Raw genomic sequence first — 21973 nt, 5'->3', positions numbered from 1 at the left:
GAAGCGCCAATGCTCTGCTCAGCCCTGAAATGAGTTTTCATTTTTCTTTCCAGAAAAAGCAGGCACAGTTTTATGAGAACATTGTCAAGGTAATAAGACCCAAGCCGGACTATTTTGCTGTTGGCTACTATGGGCAAGGATTCCCTTCATTCCTCCGGGTGAGTCTGAGTCTTCTTGTTCTGAGTGAGCATCACTCACTCAACAGAGAGACCCCTTTCAGTCTTGGTGTCTCATCCAGCAAAGTCATTTGCTGACTCTAGGGTGCCAGAGAGAGACCAAGAATATTTTCTTTAATTATATGAGAACTCTGGTTGCATATATACTTTTTGTGTGATTTTTTTTTAATTCATGAGAGAATTCTCCTCAGAGATTTATGTGTGTTTAATTGTGTCAAAGTATACATAGCAATCTTGGGAGATGGCTCCTCAGACAAAGCAATTGCCACAAGTGTGAATACTTAAATCCAGATCCCCAGAACCTACACAAAGCCAGACTCAATGGCACTCATCTATAATGCCAGCACTCCTACCAAAAGATAAGAGATGGAGATCGGAGACCCTCTGGAAGCTCACAACTAGTTAGTTTGGTATATTCAGCAGCAAACAACAAAGGGACCCCCACCTCAACAAGGTCCAGGTCACTGACCAACACCCAAGACTCCTCTCACCTTCACATGTACTCTATGGTATGCATGTACACATACACACATGAACATACATACACATAAACACACACATAATATAATTTACTGTTTGGCCATTTTAGTTGTGCATTTTGGTGGCATAAGCACACATTCACAGAAACCATCACCACCGTCTTGTTCCAGAATTTCCTCAACTTCCACAACTAGAACTTAGGGTCTGGAAAGATGGCACAGCAGTTATGTGTTGACAGAAGTTTCTGTCCCTCCTGGTCCCACAGCCGTTCAGTCGCAAAGAAACACACAGAGGCTTATATTAATTATAAACTGTTTGGCCTGTTGCTCAGGCATATTACTAACTAGCTCTGACACCTTAAATTAACCCATAATTTGTGTCTCTGTTTAGCCATGTGCCCTGGTACCTTTTCTCAGTAAAGCATTCTCATCTTGCTTACTTTGTGCCTGGCTTATGACTGCATCTCTGCCTTTCCTCTTCTCAGAAGAGGACCAGGCACACCCATGCTCATAGAGTGTTAGAGTCTAGGAACAGAATCCCCCTGCGATACGGCGGCCACCAACCATGAATATAGTTACCTCTAACTCCATCAGCAAAGCAGCAGCCTGCCCGAGTGTGTAACGAATGCCCCCAGGGAGGCTTGCTGCAATCCAGTCTAGAGCACTGGTCCTGCAGGCTCCAGGGACCATCCTGGGTCACTTCCACCATCAAAGGACAAAATGTGAAGTAAGAATAAAGAGTTTAACATGCTTGATTAATGCTGAGCTGACTTTCCCGACACACCTGAATGAATCTGCCTGGCTGTAGCAATATATTCATTACGCTTCACAGATCGCCTGGCAGGGGTCAGTCTGACAATGACATTACCAGTTACCAAAAAGTGGGCGGAATGTTTAGCAACTTCACGCTGCCGGGAGAGCAGACGCTGAGCTATCTTGCCATCCCCTTGGCACTGTTTTTCCCCATAAATCGAGCTCATTGCTTTTTTGCATTCTTATTAATATTTATAATTCTCACAAGGAATAAATATCTTTGGCTGTATGTATGTTCTCCCCCGCCCTGTGTTCCTGGTTGGAGGGACGACTGCAGAATGCAAAGTAATGGACGTTTCTGGAAAATACTATTAGTGTTTTCATCTATAACTCTAGTGTTTTTCTATTAAAGCCTTTATGTATTTTTATTATTGTGCCTTCTTCGAGGGTAAAGCTTAATAAATGCATCCTACTTTCTGAGTGGCCTGCTTTCTAGTAAATCTGTGCCTTCCTGAGATGTTTGGCTTCCCAGGGCCTCACAGGAGGCACAGACTCTGTATTTATATTTCTAATTAAGACTACATATTACTTTGCTTTCTGCTTGACATTTTTCTACCAGAGAAAAAATAGGGCATTTGTTTCTTCCATAATGATACATCAAGCCATACCTAAGTACAAAGCGGGGTAGTGGTGGTGGGGGATCCAAACCTTAAACTGTTACTTCCTTAGTAATTTGTTAAAGTGCCCAGTAAATTGGGATTTGAAAGGGGGATTATTCAGACCTGTTTGGACTGTTATAACAGACAGGATGACTAACAAAATGCATTGCTCACAGACCTGGAGCTGGGAAGTCCAGGCTCAAGGGGTCAGAAGATTCCCTGTCTGATGAGGCCCTGTAGGATGGGAGAGAAAAAACTTCTGGAGACCTTTGTGGATCCAGTTCATTCCCAATGCCCATACCCACTCAGTTACCCTTGCCTTGGGGACTCTAGTTCAGTGTGTAAAGGGTAGAAGGGAGACAAGGGTATTCTGGCCACAGCAGGGGTAGTTAATTGCATGACCTAGGAGTCCCCCCTTATCTCTGTGAAAACACGTTAATTAGTTAAGTTTTGGTTTACGACTTAGTCAACACAGGTCTAAGAATGTGTAGCAAAATGCTATACCTGTCTCTTTCTGTTCCCTCTTCCTCTGTCTTCCTCCTTCTCACTGCCAACAACCTATGCCTGTCCGTGGACAGCCACTAATAAGCCAGGGGTGCACTAGCACGGCTAGCGGATGCAGAGAAGCTTCTGATTAGACAGAAGCAACCAAGAAGAGGACTAGGCAGGTGGAAGAGGCAGCAGCCTTCAAATGACAGCAGCAGTGTTGTGTTCTCACCGCTGACACCTGGTTGTGACTCCGCAGACATCCACACACCTCTTATATCTTATATCTTAGATCTTGAAGAGATCTGTTATATGTCTCAACACTCTTCCTTCCAGATGTATGTAGAGTGACTGCCTCGAACCTACATAGAGAAGGCCCCCACAGTGTAGCCCGTGTAAGGCGGAGTGCCCATCCACCTAAGCCCACACCAGATTTAACTGGCTTTGGGAACCGCTTCCAGCGAAACCTAGATTGGAGAATGTTACTTAGAAATGACAAAAATCAGTCCTAAGGGTTGTGTAGACTTTATCATTGTTGAGTAAGGGCTCATACAGAGCTCCTCCTGCTGGCCAGAAGTCTAGCCTCCAGGTTTCAGGGAGGCCGGGAGCTCAGAGTCTTCCCATTTGATCTGGTTCCTTTTTCTGCCATCTCTGCTGCTCTCCATATGACACCCAGGAGTCCAGTACCACTCTGAGGACCCCTTGTTCCCCTGCAGAGCTGGATTCTTTGGAGCAGGAGAAAGATGACTTAATGAGAGCTACAGGGGGAGGCAGCTGCTGCTGGCCACTAGATTCTCATGGAGGTTCTTTACTGGGCCTGGGAACGCAATTGAAACGCAATTCATATGAGAGAAGCTTAAAAATTAATTAGTTTTACATGTACATGGGTATTCCCACAAGATGATAAGTCCCAAATATATGACCAGAGTTGATGCTTTTTTTCACAACAAAATAAAAGCAGGACCAACAGCTCTCTTGACAAGATAGCAACTTCTGGGGAGGTTACTGGGGAAGACGGAGAGAGTAGGACACAGAAGCTCGGGGAGGGTCTGGGTTACTTTATAGCTAGTTATCCAGGTTGGCTGAGGTGGAAGACCCCCCCCCCCATAAGAATCCTTATTGCTTCCTTGGAAATGAAAGTTGAGGCTGACAGGTTTGGAGGCACACGCCTTTAATCCCAGGGTTTTGAAGGCAGAGGCAGGTGGCTCTCTATGAGTTTGAGGTCAGTCTGTTCTACGTAGTGAGTTCCAGAACAACCAGAGACACATGATAGAGAGACCCTGGAGAGAGAGAGAGAGAGAGAGAGAGAGAGAGAGAGAGAGAGAGAGAGGAAGAAGAGGAGAAGGAGGAGAAAAGAAAGGAGAGGTTAAATGACCCCTAGAATGGTCACAGTTCTGTGGGCGGATTCAGCTTTCAATAATCACTCGTGGGAGGCATTTCTCCTTGCACCATGTGGGTCCCAGGGATCGAGCTTAGGTTCCCAGGCTTGGCTACAAGTGCCTCTACCTAGTGAGCCATCTTGTTGGCCTCCTCCATAGTTTTTTAATTGGTTGTTATCGCTAAGAACGAAGCTCGTGGGGGAGTGCTCAGCCATATGTATTTGGGTACCCTTGATTAGAGAATGCAGCTGCAGGTTATTCTTCAATGCAGACTTCAAAAGGGGAAATCAAAACTACCAAAGACGTTTTGAATATCGCACCCCTGTGTGTGAGCTTTTCTTGGTCCCTCACCTGTGGTGGTGTTTAACAGAAGTCGTTGTTTCCAGGGGAAAGTATTCATTTACCGAGGAAAAGAATACGAGCGACGGGAAGATTTTGAAGCCCGGCTACTAACTCAGTTTCCCAATGCGGAGAAAATGAAGACAACATCTCCACCAGGCGATGACATCAAGACTTCTCCCGGCCAGTGTATCCTTTAAGACAGCAGGAGGGCCGTTCCTGGGAACAGTTGATGTACTGTGCTTTCGGATGGCAGGGCTTCTTCTGGTTGTCGTGTGTGCTGTCACGTGCTCCTTAACTCTCCGCCCTCAGATATCCAGTGCTTCACAGTGAAGCCCAAGCTAGATTTGCCCCCGAAATTTCACCGGCCAGTGTCTGAACAGATTGTAAGGTAACCATGCCATCTTTCTTACCAATAGGCAAGATGCTAACAATGGATCTCTTGCTTATGGCTCTACCTTTTTAACATGTGAACTTTAACCTTTGAAGAACTTCAGATGATTTTTTTCTACCCTCTCCTAAGAACAAGGGAAAGTAATGATTTCTGGTACCCACAAAAGGGAAGGAAAGTAACTAGAGGGGTGCACAGAGGATTCCTTCCCCAGTGTTTAGGAAGATGAATCCTGGAAGAGAAAAGGTAGCCTTTGTTCTCCTTAGAGATCACACGTTCAGAGTAGACTCCCCAATAGTGTGCAAACCCCTCCCTGACCCTATTCTCTGCAGATGTGGGCTCGCTGCCTTTTATGAACAGAGATCACAGTATTTGCTCCCCATGAGATGCAAAGTGAAAACCTCTGGTCCTAGGGTTAGAGGAATGGATCATTGCATTGGTAAAGCACCTGCCTTGCCAGCCTGAAGACCCAGTTCAATACCCCAGACTCACACTTAAAAAAACGGAAAACAAAAGCCACCAGGTAGAATGCTTCAGGCTTTAACCCAGCAGTAGCAAGATGGGAAGCAAAGACAGGAAAATCCCCGCAAACTTCCTGTTTGGTCAATAGAGCCTATTTAGCAAAATTCCTGGCTATTGAGAGACCTTGTCTCAAACAAAGATTGGAAGGTGCCCGAAGGACCATTCCCAGGGTTGTCCTCTGACCTCCACGTGTGCATGTTCACCTCTCCACACGTGTGTACCTCCATGTGTGAACACACAGACAGGGTCATGCTGTGGTATTTAAAACGCACTTATCCCAGTGGGATGAACTGCACCAGATGCACTGGGTAGCTCTGTAGAGTCAGCCTCCCCAGTGGCTCTTTGATGTGGAGAGTTCTTTATTTGATCTCTGCCCAGCTGGGGGCTGCAGCCTCTTTGATGCCTGCTCTGCCTCTGGTCTGTTTGGTCTGCATCCTGTTGCTCCATGGCCCTTTAGCCTTTCATCCTAGCGGTCATGGAAACAGCAGAACTGCCTGTTTGTAGCGAGTTTGTTCACAGAAATAGAGGGTTCACAGTGCCTCTCAGATGGCACTGTGTACATTCACACACACACACACACACACACACCCTTCACAAGCACGAGCTCATCTCCTGAGGAAGAGAGACAACAGGCTGTTTATGGCCCTGCCCACCACTCTGGAATCTGCTGAATCTCTATCTCAAAAGTCTGAAACCAGAGTGCATGACATCTTTCTTTTTAAGAGATAACATATCTTCAATTTATATAAAGTTAACTGTCACATTACTCTGCTAGCTGGGACAGAGGCAGGTGGATCTCTGTGACTTCAAGTCCAGCTTGGTCTACATAGCAAAGTACAGATCAACCAGGACTACATAATGAATCTCTCTCTCTCTCTCTCTCTCTCTCTCTCTCTCTCTCTCTCTCCCCTCTCTGTCTCTCCACACACACGCATCACTAAAATAACACATTACTGATTTTTGCCATAGTGAGCACACCTGTTGAATCCACGGGCCCCTTTTCTCTCCTTCCCAAGCCTCTGCCAGGTCCACCTGCCTGCATCCCTTCCTCTGCATCTCTTCTCCCCTGGGCACGGGCAGACAAAGAGGAGGTAAAAGTCTCCAGTCAGTCATTGTGGGCCAAGGCCATAGCTTTAGATCAAGGTTGGGGACACTTCCTGAGATGTGGTGCTGCCAGATTGTGAGGCCAACCCTGCAGACCCCCCCAACTCCATCTAAAAACAAGCTGCTTGCTGATTAAAAATCTTACGTGTTCTTTCTCTACAGTTTTTACCGGGTGAATGAAGTCCAGCGATTTGAATATTCTCGACCCATCCGGAAAGGGGAGAAAAACCCAGACAATGAATTTGCGGTAATTAAAAAAAAAAACAGCAACATCTACAACATTGTGACAAAACTCAAAATGCCTCACCTGTTCTCCCAGCCACAGAAGGACCTGGAGAGCACATCCACTGACATTCTGGACTGACATCTGTGGAGCCATGCCATGAGTCTCTAACCTGAACCCAGTCATCTCCCTGACTGTCTCCCTGGTCATGACAACCAATCAGGGCTCCAGACCCTGCCTGATACTTCTTTTTGTAGCCATCACATTGGCCTTGGAAATAGTAACACATATACATATAGTGTTTTAGAAATTAGCCATGCAGGGCAGGGGAGATGGCTCAGTCAGTAAAGTGCTTGCCTTACAAGCATGAGGACCTGAGTTCAATCCCAGAACCCATGTCCAAAAGGTTTATAATCCCAACATTGGGGTGAGGGCATAAGGTAGGTCCCTGGAGCTCACTGGTCAGCCACTCTAACTTACTAGGCAAGCTCTGGGTCTCAATAAGGGATCCTGTGTCACAAAACAAGGTGACCAGTACCCAGAAGAACCTAGCCAAGGTTGACCTCTGTTCTCTACCTATTCACATTCTCTCTCTCTCTCTCTCTCTCTCTCTCTCTCTCTCTCTCTCTCTTTCTCTGAAACTGAACAAGTGAACCATTAAAAGGCATCAGACAAGTTTGACACGTTAATACCTTTCTTACTAGAACTCCTCCCTGCAGAATCCCTCTTTAGACCCCTAATGCAAGGGAACCTGAGCCCCTGAGTGACAGCAAGAACCAGCCCCACTAAAATGGCTTTCTTTTGTAATCAGGATGCCTTTGGGGTACAGGAAGCCAAAGGTGACTATCATGCACACCTAAGTAAAGCAGGTTTTGGAGACTACTTTCAGGGCTGCCTTGGGCAGAAAGATATTGACCCTCCCTCTGCAGGAATCCTTGGGACAAAACCTGAGTTTCCTTCTCAGCTCCTGGCAGTTACCTTAGTGATGTCCCCTCCAGCCCCCAGGCCAGTGTCCTTGTGTGTTGACAGGAGCTTAGAGTAAGGTGACTCCTTATTTCAAGATGAAGGTTGGGCTCCTCAGCCAGTGCTAACATCTCAACCCTGTAGTGCCTGGTCCTCACAGTGTGACTAGGGTCAGCGCCTAGACACACACAACCTGGATATCCATCCGTGCTAACAACAAGTTCATAGCTTTCTGTGTATTTCTTTCACGATCACAAATCATGTTCTTCTTTCTGCAGTGTCTGGGACCCAGGGATTTATTGACTTCCCCCCTACCCCATACCCACTCCCCTTCTTGCAGTATGTTATTCTTACACTGTAAGGAATAGACACATGGAGGCCAAGCAGACTGGTGAAGAGCGCTCAGCGAGCTGGCAGCAGAGCTAAGAATAACTGAGACACCTGACATTTTGAGCTGTGCTAAGCCTCAGAGCTTGTGCTGTTTCTAGATGGCCCCAAAATCCCCCGATGGCCCCATTTGGGTCCTCGCGCATAGATGAAGCATTCAGAAGGCCCAGGATTTAGCCCTTCACAGCCTGACAGAGGTTCAGGCTTCCAGAAAAGAGCAGAGTGTTTTATAGTAGCGAGAAGTCTGATCCTGGCCCCTTCTATAGGCTTCTAACTCCAAGGACAAATGCTAGAAAAACTGCCCTTTGAGGCCAAGAGCTGTGCTCAGCATCTCTAAGCCTGACAGAGGATGAAGCCTTCAGGAGCAAGGGCTGTTGAGGAGGAGACAACCAAGGGAGGGTCCAAGTTAGGAACTGACCATGAAGCTGAAGATAAGCCCAGGGTCTTTACAAGGATATTGACGTGAAGGAGAAAGGAGACAGGCTCTGAAAGTCTACCCTTTCTCTAGCAAGTCCCTATGTACCCAGGCAGTGGAACATGGCCTGGGAGACGGATCTGCCTGTGGCCCTGAAGCTCCTATTGTCCCCTTGCTTTCCTCTGGAATGTCAGAGATTCTAAAGGACAGGCCAGCATTCTATTATTGTCGCCCCCTGACTTGTTAGTCCCAAGAAGGTGAAAGTCTGGAAAGTTATAGTGTGCCCCTCCGCTAAAGCTGTCAACCAACCATTAAAGAGGCACAGAATTAGGCTCTTTCCATTGAAAACATTTCTTGCAATGTGTGAGGTGTAGCTTTACGAAGAATATATTTTAGAAGAGGATTCTATTTGAAATATGCCTAGGGCTGAGGCTGTACCTTGGATGGTAGAATGCTTGCCTAGAACATACAAAAATCTAGGTTTGATCCCCAGCATGGGAGAAAATGAGTGGGTATTGTGGTGCACACATGTAATCTGAGCAGTTAGGACAGAAGTGCGAGTTCATCCTGAAAGACCTACCAAGTTAGGGCCAGCACAGAATATGTGAGACCCTGTTTCAAAAAACTAAACAAAATTTACATGTGAAAAGGCATAGCAATGAAAGAGAAGCCTTGAACAAAGGATGCAACAATGTGTTGCTCCTCATCAGTACTTGTGGGTCATGGCACCCTTTTTTGCGCACTATGTTCCTATAGAATATAAACATAATAATTACATTGTTTTATTAAAACACAAGAGGGTAGGTGGAAGTTTCGGTCCCACAAACTACTCCCAAGTAACTACTCAGAAGCATTAATTATAAATGCTCAGCCCATAGCTCAGGCTTGTCACTAGCTAACTCTTACATTTTAAATTAACCCATAAATCTTGTCTACCCTCTACCATGTGACTCATAGCATGTTACCTCATTTTATACACATCCTGCTTCCCCTGCATTTTCTGGCGTCTTCTCTGACTCTGACCTTTTTTACCCCAGCATCCTTAGTTTGGTTGTCCTACCTATACTTTCTGGATAGCTACTGGATATTCAGCTTTTTATTAAACCAGTTTGAGTGACAAATTTTTACAATGCACAAAAGGATTATTCCACTGCAGTCAAGAGGTCAATTTTAGGAAACTTGGTCTTTGATGCATTTGTACCTTTGAATTCCTTTTGAACCCTGGGGAAGGCTAACATAAACTTCACATGGATGCCTCTCCTAAGCTCACTTATTTCAGAGGGAACACCTATCATTCTGAGGTATTTATGTCACCCCTCCTCAACCACTACAATTCCATGCCAAACAGCAGAGAAACAAGTTTGATAGGCTTGAAACATGGTGCTTTGATGATGAGTTGTGGTTGTCAAATAGAACAAGGCTCCTGGGGTTCACACATACCTGTCCAATGTGAACACACCCCTTGTCCTGCTAGAAGACCCACATGCTGAACTCTCACAGAAACCCAACAGAACAGAGTCCCCTCCTGCTGGCACCCCCATCCTGACATGTATTGTGTGGGCTCTTCTTACAGAATATGTGGATCGAGAGAACCATCTACACTACGGCCTATAAGCTGCCAGGAATTTTAAGGTGGTTTGAAGTCAAATCTGTCTTCATGGTAAGGAGACTCCTCAGAAGGAAGTACCCGCCCTCCTCTTTGGTTGTGTTTGACAGGCCCTCCATGACCCCAAGGGCCTTGTGCTCACTGTGGCCTGTTCTATGCTCCGTACCCTTCAGTGCCTGTCACCACCCTGCACGTACCTCAGAGCATCAATATCTCTCTTCGCCTCCTGCATCTTATTCCCAAAGCTGCGTGGCCACCCCCAGGGCTATCTGACAAGAAATCCATTCCTTCTCACGCATTAGTAATGTCAGCCGTAACTGCATTGCTTTGACAGGTCTTCTAACTAAATAGAAGTGTAAAGTACATTCCCACTGATGTAAACACCCTACAAAACATCTTCCTGGGAGTTTTGTTGCCATTTAAATGACAAATAATGAACAGAATTTACTCATTTCATATGAGAATATATTCCTCCTTGGGCATATTTTTACAGACATGACAATTTCCATTTTATAAGCCAAACTTTGCCTTGCTATGACACAGGGTTATTTTTGTTTGGTTTTATTTATGAATGGGTACTTTACCTGTATATATGTCCTGTGTATGCCATGTGTGTCCAATGCCTACTGATGCCTAAAGAGAAGGTGTTGAATCCTGTGTGATTGGAGTTTCAGGTAGTTGTGAGCCACCATGTGGATGTTCAGAATCAAGCCCAGGTCCTCTGGAATAGCCGCTAGTTGTCGTAACCACTAAGTTGTCTCCAGCGATAGGGGGCAGTTTTATTTACATGGAACTTGTATTTATGGGTAGCCTCACAGGGTGGCTTCGCTAGCAGAGCTATGCCATGGGGTTTATTGCCAAAACTGAAATATTAGGCTATGACAATTGTCCATATAAAATGATCCAATAAAAGCACAAGGATGTAGAAGGCTTCTGCTGTGTGCACCAAGTCTTGGATTCTATCCCCCACACCACATAATTGGGTGTGGCAGTGCACGCCTATAATCCCAGCACACAGGAGGATTGGAAGTTCCAGTATTATTTTCAACTGTGCATTGAATTTGAAGCCAGCCTTGGCGACATACGATATTCTGCCTCCAAAAAAAACAAAAGCAGACAAACAAACAAGAAAAAACTAATTACAATATGCTTTTGTTCATGTATCTTCACTGGGTTGGATCCCACTTCAGGAGATGGCTCCTGCCATTCAATTAACAGTGAGTTCTTGAAACACCTGGTGATTTGGCTTAAGGACTTGGCTAATCTTGCCAAGTTGGCTCTTCCCTTCTGTGTGTCCACCCCTCTTTTTTGCTCATGCCAATGTGAGCTCGGGGCCCTTCCACGAACTTGTATTTCCCTGCTCCACCAGATCTCTCCACACCACAGGAGCCGAGATGGAGACCTCCCCACCCTTACTCAGAACCCTCAGGACCCTTTGCCTGCCCCTTCTGGGGACATGATCACTTCCCACTCTGCGACCTTCATTCTCCATCCCAAAGCCACGAAGGTAGACAGAAGGCAGAGACCATTTAGGGCAGCTAGGCTGAGATCTGATGAGAAACCCAATTAAAGTCCTTTAGATCTGCACAAGACATGTTAATGCATGAACAGAATTTATTCATATATTCAGGACATACATACAGGTGAAATCCCACTCATAAATAAAACCAAACAACACAATAACACTGTCCCATAGCAAGGCAAAGTTTGGCTTATAAAACGGGAGTCATCGTGTCTGTAAAAATATGTCCAAGGAGGAATATAGTCTCATGTGAAATGAATAAACTCTATTTGTTCATAAGATATTCTATTCATTTCAGAGTGAATTTCCTTAACTCCAAATACCTGTATCTTCACAGAAACCAGGTGTTAGACAAAAAAATGTACAGGAGGCCAGGGAGGCCGCCTCACTTGGGCACACTGCCATAGCTGGAATGATGCCCACCATGTTCTCTTTCTTGTAGGTAGAGATCAGCCCACTGGAGAATGCCATCGAGACAATGCAGCTGACCAATGACAAGATCAGCAGCATGGTCCAGCAGCACCTGGACGACCCGGGCCTGCCCATCAATCCCCTGTCCATGCTCCTGAATGGCATTGTGGATCCCGCTGTCATGGGCGGTTTTGCCAACTATGAGAAGGCACGTGACATACCTGGGATGGGATGAGCATTTCAAAACTCTATCCCTGGGACCCCAAAACTATCCTGAAGAGTCACCCTCACTTTCCAGAACTCTTGGGGCCATTAAGAACATAAAGATCCCGTTCTGGAGATAAGCAAGAGTCCAGATATTTACCCTAAAGAGATGGCACAGGAGGAGCTGAGTGGACTTCTGACTTTCAATAATGGTTCAGAGAAAATGGCAGAAACCAAAGAACATGGGGTACAGGCTAAATCAGGTCTGCCCTCCATAGCCCACTGCCCATTTTTGCAAATACTGGGTACATGCATTTGTTTCCCTTGCCTCTGACAGTTTCTCTGACACAGCAATGACATATTTGAGACACTAACAAAGCCGCCTATGGGGTCCACAAGACCAAAATTATTTTTCTGCTGGCCCTACACAAAAGACTTAGACTGTGAAACCCAAGACCAGAAGGATCTCCTAGTGAGCTGGTTGTGGCCATAGAAGAAAAGAAAAGTTAGTACACTCCCACCAATGTCTGTGTCCTCAAGACAAATAATTATCCAACTGGACTCAATAGAAGAGAAGAATAACAGCTATCAGGGTGAACTTCCAAACTTTGGTACAGCTGAGAGAGCCATAGCGACTGCTACTCAATAGGACCAAGCAATCTAGAGCTGCTGTGGCCTTTCTGGACTCCTGCTGCCTCTGTGCTGCCTGTGTTGTGTTTGACCTTGGGTCCTGGAGAGGGTCCAAACCTAGGTGTGCAAGGAGTGCCATGGGAGGGCTGTGGGACTAGGTGATGCATGGATCTCTTCCCAAGGCTCCTATGTGCAATGCTGTGCTAAGCAATCACATGTAAACAGCTATCACATGTGACCAGGTCTCCCTGTCTTCACAGGCTTTCTTCACAGACCGATACCTGCAGGAGCATCCCGAGGCTCATGGGCAGATTGAGAAGCTCAAGGACCTGATAGCTTGGCAGGTTGGTATGGCTAGGAAAGGAAGATGGTGACCTGGGCCCCTTTGCATATATTCCTACCAGCCTGGCATCCTCTGGGTTAACACATTCGCAAGGAAAAAGTCACATAAACACCCCCAAACTTCTGTGTCACTAATGAACAAGATCTGCTAGGAAACCTATGTGTGACTGGGATTAATAGAAGGATATCAGATATCAAGGTGGACTCAGCAGCAGAAGCTCTTGCCTTGGCCGCCATGGTCCGAGAGAGAGAGAGAGATTATAGAGTAGCTGCAGCCTGCCCACCCCTTCCACTATGAAGAGGCAGCTCAGAAGGATGAATATCTTTGTGGTTCTGAGTGTTCTGTTGCTTCCATTCTTGCTTCTAGGCTGACCCCTTCTGGGCTGTCTACTTCAAAAGTAGGGTACTCCAGAGGGCCCCTTGTAGTTCTCTGGTGTCTGTGGCTCCTGGAGCCCCTGGGCTGGGTATTCTACACGTACTCCAACTATGTTTGCTCTGCCATTGGAGCAACTTGCTACGAATCTCCTCACATTGGCAGGAAGGACATGACGGGTAGGGTATATGATCTTCATCACATGCAGCCCCACTAGCCAGACTGCAGAAGGTAGGAGTGGGCCAGCCTGTGCTGGAGTTAGGGATATACACAAACTGCAGACATGGAGAGCTAGCCAACTTTTGCTAGAATTGGACAGGTAACCAGGCCACATGCATGGCTAAGCCTGGCCCTAGTCTCTTAAGTGGGCCTAAGGACACCAGACTCAGCACAGAGCTGCCCCTCCTAGGAGACCTTTCTGGCATTCTATACTGACTCCTAAAAGAGTCTCATCCTTGTGACACTTCTGTCACCAGTACAGAGGCCACTTAGGGTGTGGGTCTGAGGTGTAGTTTGCAACCAAGGTAGAAGTCTTCAAACTTTGCATTCAGATATGTAAGATGACTGGATTTTCACAGTTCTAAGTGACACACACACACACACACACACACACACACACACACGCACGCCCGCACGCACGCACCAGCTGTAATTGTGCTCCCCAGTCCCTTCTTCCCTAGCTTCTGGCATCTGCCCTTCTACTTTCTGTCTGTGTGAACCTGGTGTCTTAAGACACTCTTGTCAGTAGAACTGAGTATGATTGGTTCTTTGGTGTGTCTTATTTCAGTCCACATAATGACTTCAAGTTTCATCCGTGTTGTAGCTTATGTTAGAATATCTTTGTAAAGCTAAATAATTATTCTGCTGTGTGGCTATGCCACAGTTTACCCGTTCCTCTGTCGGTGAGCATTTGGGTTGCGTCACCTTGTGACCAATGTGACTAATGATGCAATGAACGTGCGTCCACAATGAACATGTCGTCTCCCTGCCTTCTGGTCTCTGCATATCCTGGAGGCTAGCTTTTCTGTAGCTCATACAATCTAGGGCTGAGGTTTTCACCAGTTACCAAATGAGTCATCCTATACAGCAAACATCTAGAATACAAGTTTCTGCATCTTCACCAAGACTTGTTATTATTTTCTTTTTTTTATATCGTGGACATGTTCATGTTTGTGCAGCCCTATGCATTTTTAAGGGAATTACATGAGAAAAAGATGCTTTGATCCTTTTTTTATATGTCTCTTGAGGTCTGGTTGCCCTTGGAATTGTTTTTGTGACATGATAAGGTCCCTCTGAACACCAAGGGAGGAACACTGTTGGTCAATAGTGGTTTCTTCACTCAGAATGTAAGTCATGTTCATAGAAGCCCTGTGACTTTTTTTAAAAAAGAAAACATGGGAAAGAGTTTAAATTTTGGATGATTCCATTTGAGGCCCTAGAAACCACGGGGGCACAGAACTCAAAATACCCCCAGAATGCCATAACACAAAAACTAGTTTGGTCTGTAGAAGTTCTATTGATTTTTCCCCCTGTAAGCTTTTACAGCAAATTGGATTTTATGAGTTTCAAGTCATACAGAGGAAAATAATTTGTTCCCCAGAGAGAGACTTTATGCCCACATCATGTCATCGCCCCTAATAACTATATTAAAAGATGAATTTTAAAGCAGCGCATGGTAAAGTTGAAAGAATCTGTTTTCTAGCGACTTCATTAAATGAAAGAGCAAAGGGAAAAATACATATTCACAACATTACCTGCGATTTTGCTCTCATTTGCAAGAGTTTTGATATCTTCGTATCAGTAATTGAGTTGTATGTTCATTAAAAAAACGAGAGCTTTATAGTTAGCCTTGTTCTCGTTTTGCTCATTAGTTTATTCAGTTTGAGTTTTTCCCAAAATTCTATTTAGGCAGAGCAGGATTTCTCCTAGGAGGAGTCCCAGGGCTTGCTGGCAGTGTTACCTCACAGGTGTACGGCCGTAGACAAGCATGCCTCCATGACCTACAGTACTGATAAGATTGGCTGGTCAACCTCAGGTGCTCCTTAGTTCTGCTTCATGATTCTGAAGGCGAGGACAGTGATGACCTGGCCTCGCCAGCTGAAAGACTGGGCATGATGCAGGCTGCCCCTGCAGACTTCGCAGTGGATTCTCAGTCAGGAACTGCTCCCTCAAAGGCTTGCCTCTCACTTTCCTCTGACACACCTGCAGAGTGTCCAAAGACAAGGCCACGCCTTCTCCTGTTGAGCGACTACACAGCATACTTATTTTCTTTGAAACATGCAAAGATGAGAGAGTAAGCTTACTCATCGTTCCCAGCCAACAATAGGCACCGCCCTTTCTGCAGGGGCCAGCGCCCTCAGCGCGGTGAACAAAGTTGTTCCCTGCTGCTGGCAGGACTTGGACCTCGTCAGGGCACACGTAACACGGTGCTTGAGGAGAGCACTATTGAGAAAGGGTCAAAGGTTTCACTTTGAACTCTGGAGGTGAGACTGGGAAAGCTCCCCACACACACCTCTTCCAGAGTCTGAGGCTCTTTAGAAATAGCAGATTCCAGGGGCACCCATAGCGACTCAAACTGTGGGGCATAGTTTCTGGGTCTAATGGCAATTTTGTGGCAATCCTGAATGGGGTTAGGCATCTGCATGCCGGAGATATTTTGAACATGTGGAACTAAAGGGCCTCGAAAGACCGTTTCAGGCCCGAGGTCTCTGGCTTCCCTCCATGTATTAAGCACCTCATTTGTTGGACAGAGCTGCACGGAATGGCTTTTTATTTCCTTTCATTTAGGATCACAGCTGCAGCTCAGCTCCAAATAGACGTAGAAGCAGGGGCCAAATCCTATCCTATGAGAAGGCTTTATCTGCCCAGTGTCAGGGATGCCTGAGAGCTGTGTAATCTCTCACCTCTTAAGTCTCGCCTGCCAAGCCACAGGTTCCAGCAATCCCAGTGCAAACAAGGGTCTCAGCTTTCTCATCCATCAAGTATCCTCTTTGATACAAAGAATACTTTTGCCACCTGGCAACTATCACCACCTCCACCACCAAACGCAGGATGGTTAGATTGTATTTTGCACATTTGAAACAGCCATTCTAAATCAGAATTGCTCTTAGTGTCTACAGTGACTATGGCTTTGCCTGTGACTATGGCTTCACCTGGAGACAGCCTTCCCACACCTGCTCGCCTCCCCTCTTCCTCAGACAACATATTTGCCTTGCCACCCAAAGTTGTCCCGAAGTTATTGTGCCGTTACCCCCGAGTCAGAACTCAGGAAGAGAAAGCCTGGCAGTGAGCATTTCTTAGGCTGGCCCTGGGCACATCACAACAAGCCCTGGGGAAGCTGCCATCTGCATGAAGAATCCATAGGGAACTATGAGAACACCTTGTTCTGAAGGTTCAACTAACTACACACGGGTCTCTTGTGATAACTGGATAGTTACCACAGAATAATGGATTTAGGTCCAAATATCAGCAAAACAAACTTTTCTATCAGTGCCTTCTGAGCAGGCTGGGTGCTTTGAATATGGGGTACTTCGTGCCCCCCCTTTCCTGGAGTACAAGAGAGGCAGCAGCTGTGTGCTATAAAAGGAAGCAGAAACAGATCATGAGTTGATTCATCTTGCTAAGATTCCTTGAGTTTGTTCACATGAAACTCAATTGTGTACTTATTATCCCTCTTACTAATAAATATGCTGGTTCGCATTGGTATTCTGTCTTATTAGGAAAATCAGTTTTTAATCAGTATCTTTATTTAATTATAAATTATTAAGAGGAAGCCTCTTAGCTTGATTGCATTGAAGACTGACTAACTTCCAGTCTGGGTACCAGGGGAGAAGCAGAGTTCAGGGACAGAATGGAGCCTGCTCCCTTGCCCACCCTCTGGCCGCAACCGCTCCAGGGGTCTCTGCCACCGAGAGAAGGAAAATGTCTCACGTGGCAATTTTAAAGGTCAGCATCATTTCTGCGGAAGTGAAGTGTTGGCGTGGATCCCTTGTGACAGTCGTGTCGGCAGAGAAGCGATTATTTTTGGTTTTGAGGGAGAATAAATTTAGTTTTTCTTTCCAAGTCAGAATATCCGTCAGGACGATAGATCACCTCTAATTGGATTGTTATGTTTGGGGCAGGCTTCTCAATTGCCTATAAATACAATCTTCTCAGCTGATGAATGGGCTCTGCCGTGACCTCTCGCTACCAGAACAAGGCACATGTGAGCACGTTCAAAGCACATCTGTCCCCAGACTCCAGGGAGAAACACTGATGTTAAGTCCACCCCTGCCAAGTAACAGAGCACCCATCATGTGGGGAGCTCCACCCTCGTTATGGTCCCCTCAAGACCCAAATAGTTCTTATTTAAACATTTCTTTCTCTGGGGGTGGAGGGCGACCTGCCTGCTGATGAGTTTAACCAGTCACTCTGATTTGGGAACAAAAGCAGGTGCAGCCAGCCTGCTGTTACTTCCTCCTGCTGTGTATTGCTCAGTCTAGACTGTTCCCCCAAGTCAGGGCCGCCAACCTGTGATTTTGTTTTTCTTTCCTTTTCTTTTTTTTCAGATTCCATTTTTGGCTGAAGGGATCAGGATTCATGGAGACAAAGTCACTGAGGCCCTGAGGCCGTTCCATGAGCGCATGGAAGCCTGCTTCAAGCAACTGAAGGAAAAAGTGGAAAAGCAATACGGTGTCAGGACTATGGTGAGTGGCCAGGTCCCAGGAGAGGAGCATCCCATTGGAGCAGTGGGACTGAGGCCTCTGTCATGCCTGCTAGGAAATGGGTTGTCAGGGACCACAGCCTCTCATCGGCCCATTTTAGGAGACTTGTCAGTTACCACATACCTTGCTCATCTTGTCCGAGTAGTCTGCTGTGGATGCTAATGCAGTCCAGGGGTCTTGGCAGGGCCCGTTAGAGAGTTAAAAGTGTGTATGTGGAGGCATCTAGAGTGTGACAGGTAGCAGAGGAGAAATCCTGAACACCACAAAGAGCAGCTAAAGAAAGGCATTTGTCAGGGTTGAGGAAACACACATGCAGCCGACACACAGAGGAAAAGACCCTCCACAAAGCAGGTAGGAGTCAGGAAGCTGAAAAATCCGGGCTCTTCGGCTCCAGAGCTGGAGGGTCTTTTAGGTCTCCGAAGAGTTTTCATCCCCCAATTTAGGAGTGGTAAGTTTGATGGTTGTTTGGCCGACAACTGTTGTGTCCCGATCAGGCCTTCAATTTGCCAAGTCTGTTCATCAACAGAGGGCCTGCTGGCAGGAGATAAAGCCTACCAGGCCATTGTTTTAAACTGCCAGGCTTTGGTCTCAGGTCAAGTGGGTGAGGAATAACCCAGTTTGGGAAAGTTTACCACCTTTATTACCTAACTGTGGTCCTTTTCCCTGTCTGTCTGTCTGCCTCCCAGTCCCTCAAGGTCATGTGGAAATTTCCCAGAGGTACTTGGGGACTCAGTTGGGTTACAGAGCTCATGCCTGCAGACATGCCGTACACGGAAAGCTGTATAACCCTCAGGCAATAGCGCTCACAGTGTCCCAAAGCAGAGATGGGGTGAGGTGATGCCTAGCTTGAGGTTGAAATGTGGCACACACCTTTAATCTCAGCACTTGGGAGGCAGAAGCAGGTAGATCTCTGTGAGTTCAAGGTCAGCCTGGTCTACAGAATGAGTTCCAGGACAGCAAGAGCTACAGAGAAAAGCCCTGTCTTAAACAACAAACAAACATGGACAGTGGGCTACAGAAGATAGCTTTATTAGTAGCAAGCTTTCCTTGCAGCATTAGGACCAAAGTTCAATCCCCAAAATTCATGTGAAACAAAATAAAACAATAAAATAGGTATGACGGCACACACATGTAATCCCAGTACTTGGAAGGCAGAGAGAGACATGCAGGCCCTGAAACTCAGTGGCCAGTTCTGTCTGCGCTTGTAGATCTCCAGGCAAGGTGAGAGATCCTGTCTCATAATACAAGGTGGACAGCACCTGAGAAATTTACCTGAGGTTGTCCTCCACATGCATATTCATCCGTCAGCACACACACACACACACACACACACACACACACACACACACCACCATGGCCAGGAAGGAACAAGAGATGGGTTACTGGTGTTCTAGATTGTTGCTAAAGACTTGGCTGTTGGAGGAGGTAGGAATGATCCAGGCTGGGAGCAGGCAGGGATTTGAGTGGCAGGCTGGAGCCAGTGCAGACAGAGGCATACCTGTGACAGAGGAGCACAAAAGGCTGGTCCTGGAAAGACAAGCAGCCTCCAAGAGCCATGTGCAGAGACAGCAGACTGTGCTCAGGACCTGAAGCAGAATGGCTCAGGTGATGAGTTCCTGGGAAGTTCCTGGACTAGGACTGGGGTCAGAGGTGGGGCAGATGGTCAGCTTTGGTTTCCAGCAGTGCAAGGAGCCCTGCAGCTGTGTGCTCTTACAGACACGCCCCACTGAGCTTGGCTCACAGTGGAGCCTACCTCTCCACACCCAGGGCCAGTGCTTTGTCACAGACCCAGCAGGACATAAGTCTGACAGAAGAAAATCAACCCCGGGCTCTGTTGTGCAAACCAGAAGATGAAAGCCTGGCCTGCCAGCCCAGTGGGAGCCACTGCAGGTAAACAGCTCAGCAGGCAAGCGCCTGGCCAGCCCTGCTGCCCTGGAGGACCCTTCTGCAAGTCACAGTCCTTGAGCAGTGCTTGACAGCTTGGAGCCCGCAGCTTGTCACAAGCAGAGTTGAGTGGCAAAAGTTTATGGGTGTGTCACAAGGCAGCTCTTCCAGAGTTTCATGTTGCTTTTAAATTTTCTAGAAATTAAACAGTTGTTTAGGCTCCAAGTTTTTTAACTATATGCAAAGGTTTCTGTTTAATTCTGTTTGTTTCTATTTAATGCATCTTCCACAAAACCTAGCGGTCTTGCCTGGCACTTTTTACATCCCTCCTCTGCTATGAAATATCATGGAGAATGCTTGCCATCAAGTACAAGTCAAAACAGAAAGCTAGGGCAGGAAAGTAGCAATAGTGTGCGGGGAGAGGGACTTAGCGAAGCTATGAGGGTCTTTTTTCAGACAGGTTTCCCTGGTACCTTGGCATACATCCTTGACTCAAGACAAACAATTTCTGCATCACCTTACCCAGATGGCATGCTTCTCTTGGTGGGGGCAGCCAGACATCCCAGCCAGGGACAAGAAGACTTTCAGGAGACAGAATTCAGGGAGGATTTGCACCCATGGGTACTACTATGCAGACAGCAACTTCCTGAGTCCTACTCCCTCCTGGGGCCCTGAATGAGGCTCTGAAGCCAGTAGTTCTGGGTAGACAATGGCACAGGCTGCAGCCTGTCCTTCTGTGAAGAATGTGGTCATAAAGGCAGTGTGGGAGGTGCCTGTCTTGTCTTGCCTACTTTGGAAACCTACAGGCAGGCATCTCAGAATACTTTGAAAAGCAATATTATATCATCCTCTTTCCAAAAGGATGGGCTTTAAAAAAAAAAAAACCCACAGAAAGGACATAAGCCATTTTGTCAATGTTTCTGAGCCAGCCTAAGCCCCAGAAAGGGACGCTCTAGACACTCTCTGACTATGCAATGCCAACGCCTCTCCTGCTTGCTCCTCTGCATCTATTTTGTCGATTCTGGAGGTCCAAGGAGACACTGCTTCTTGGATGAACACAGAACAGACTCCCAGAGACTCCTGGAATGGAAACAACTGAAGCCTTTGCTGCCCACAGTGTTCGAGGGCATCTGCTTTTGCTCCCACACACATGAAACCTTTTTTTGTTTATTGTCCCTCTTGTTCTCGTCCTAAAGCCTGGTGAGGCCAGGACACCTTGCTTGTCTCTGCTCTCTATCCTCCACCCATCTTCTTACCTGAAACAAACCACCATTCAGACTGTGCCAGGGCTCACCTCCTATTTCACAAATAAAGTTTTATTGACAGACAGCATTGTTCCTTTCTGCATCATCCATGGGCACCTTGGTGCCACCATAGCACAGCAAGATAATTTCAGCAGAGACCTTAAAGAATATATAATCAACACTTTGCTACCTCCAAGGGCTGAGACAGTCATATAAATCAACCGTCCTGTAGATGAGAGGCTGTGTGACCTGCCAGCATCCTGGGGTGGGGTAGGGAGGCTGATGCGGCATAGAAATGTGATTTCTGCCAACCCAAGGAAAGTACTTATGAAACAGCTGTGGTCCAGATGTGCCAACATCTGGCCCCAGGCCCAGGTACACTAGTGTTTCCTACCTAATTAGATGTAGATACATGTTGTAGCCCGTTGGCATTGGGCTTCTTGGGTAACGTACAGCAAGTTATGGAAGAGAGACTAGAAAATGCTACCTTGTGACTGTTTTCTGGAATGTGTCATTGGTCCTCTTGTGGGAAAGAGAGACCCCACAGCCTAACCCAGGCTTCTCTGCATCACTCAATGGAGAAGGTCTCCCTTGGATGTGGAGGTGCCCTCTGTAGTGAGGCCTTTGAACCAATACAGCTCTGCAAGTCTGGACATCCGGCTCTGGTGTTACTGTGCAGTTCAGCAGAGGTCATACAAAGATCTTACACATTCTATAGTCACACTCTTAATGCCTTGTGCATTAAACTTCCTGGTGAGTATCACCACTGTAGGACAAA

The 21973-nt window shown here is 46.6% G+C and overlaps 1 protein-coding gene across 2 annotated transcripts in view; it reads left to right on the top strand.

Annotated features, from left to right (window-relative positions):
• Dock1 (dedicator of cytokinesis 1) overlaps positions 1 to 21973 on the top strand; it is a 485241-nt gene that overhangs the window by 446979 nt on the left and 16289 nt on the right. For both annotated transcript variants that reach the window (XM_041666110.1, XM_041666109.1), the window contains exons 40-47: positions 54 to 158; positions 4319 to 4460; positions 4584 to 4662; positions 6451 to 6535; positions 9850 to 9936; positions 11847 to 12023; positions 12910 to 12993; positions 17912 to 18049. In XM_041666110.1, the coding sequence (XP_041522044.1) occupies positions 54 to 158; positions 4319 to 4460; positions 4584 to 4662; positions 6451 to 6535; positions 9850 to 9936; positions 11847 to 12023; positions 12910 to 12993; positions 17912 to 18049 (897 nt within the window). The remainder of the gene's footprint in view (positions 1 to 53; positions 159 to 4318; positions 4461 to 4583; positions 4663 to 6450; positions 6536 to 9849; positions 9937 to 11846; positions 12024 to 12909; positions 12994 to 17911; positions 18050 to 21973) is intronic.

This window comes from Microtus oregoni, unplaced genomic scaffold, assembly GCF_018167655.1.
Source record: "Microtus oregoni isolate MIOR12 unplaced genomic scaffold, Mior012 000016F_ref0000370, whole genome shotgun sequence".
Lineage (NCBI taxonomy): Eukaryota > Metazoa > Chordata > Mammalia > Rodentia > Cricetidae > Microtus > Microtus oregoni.
This window is presented reverse-complemented; position numbering and strand designations above follow the sequence as displayed.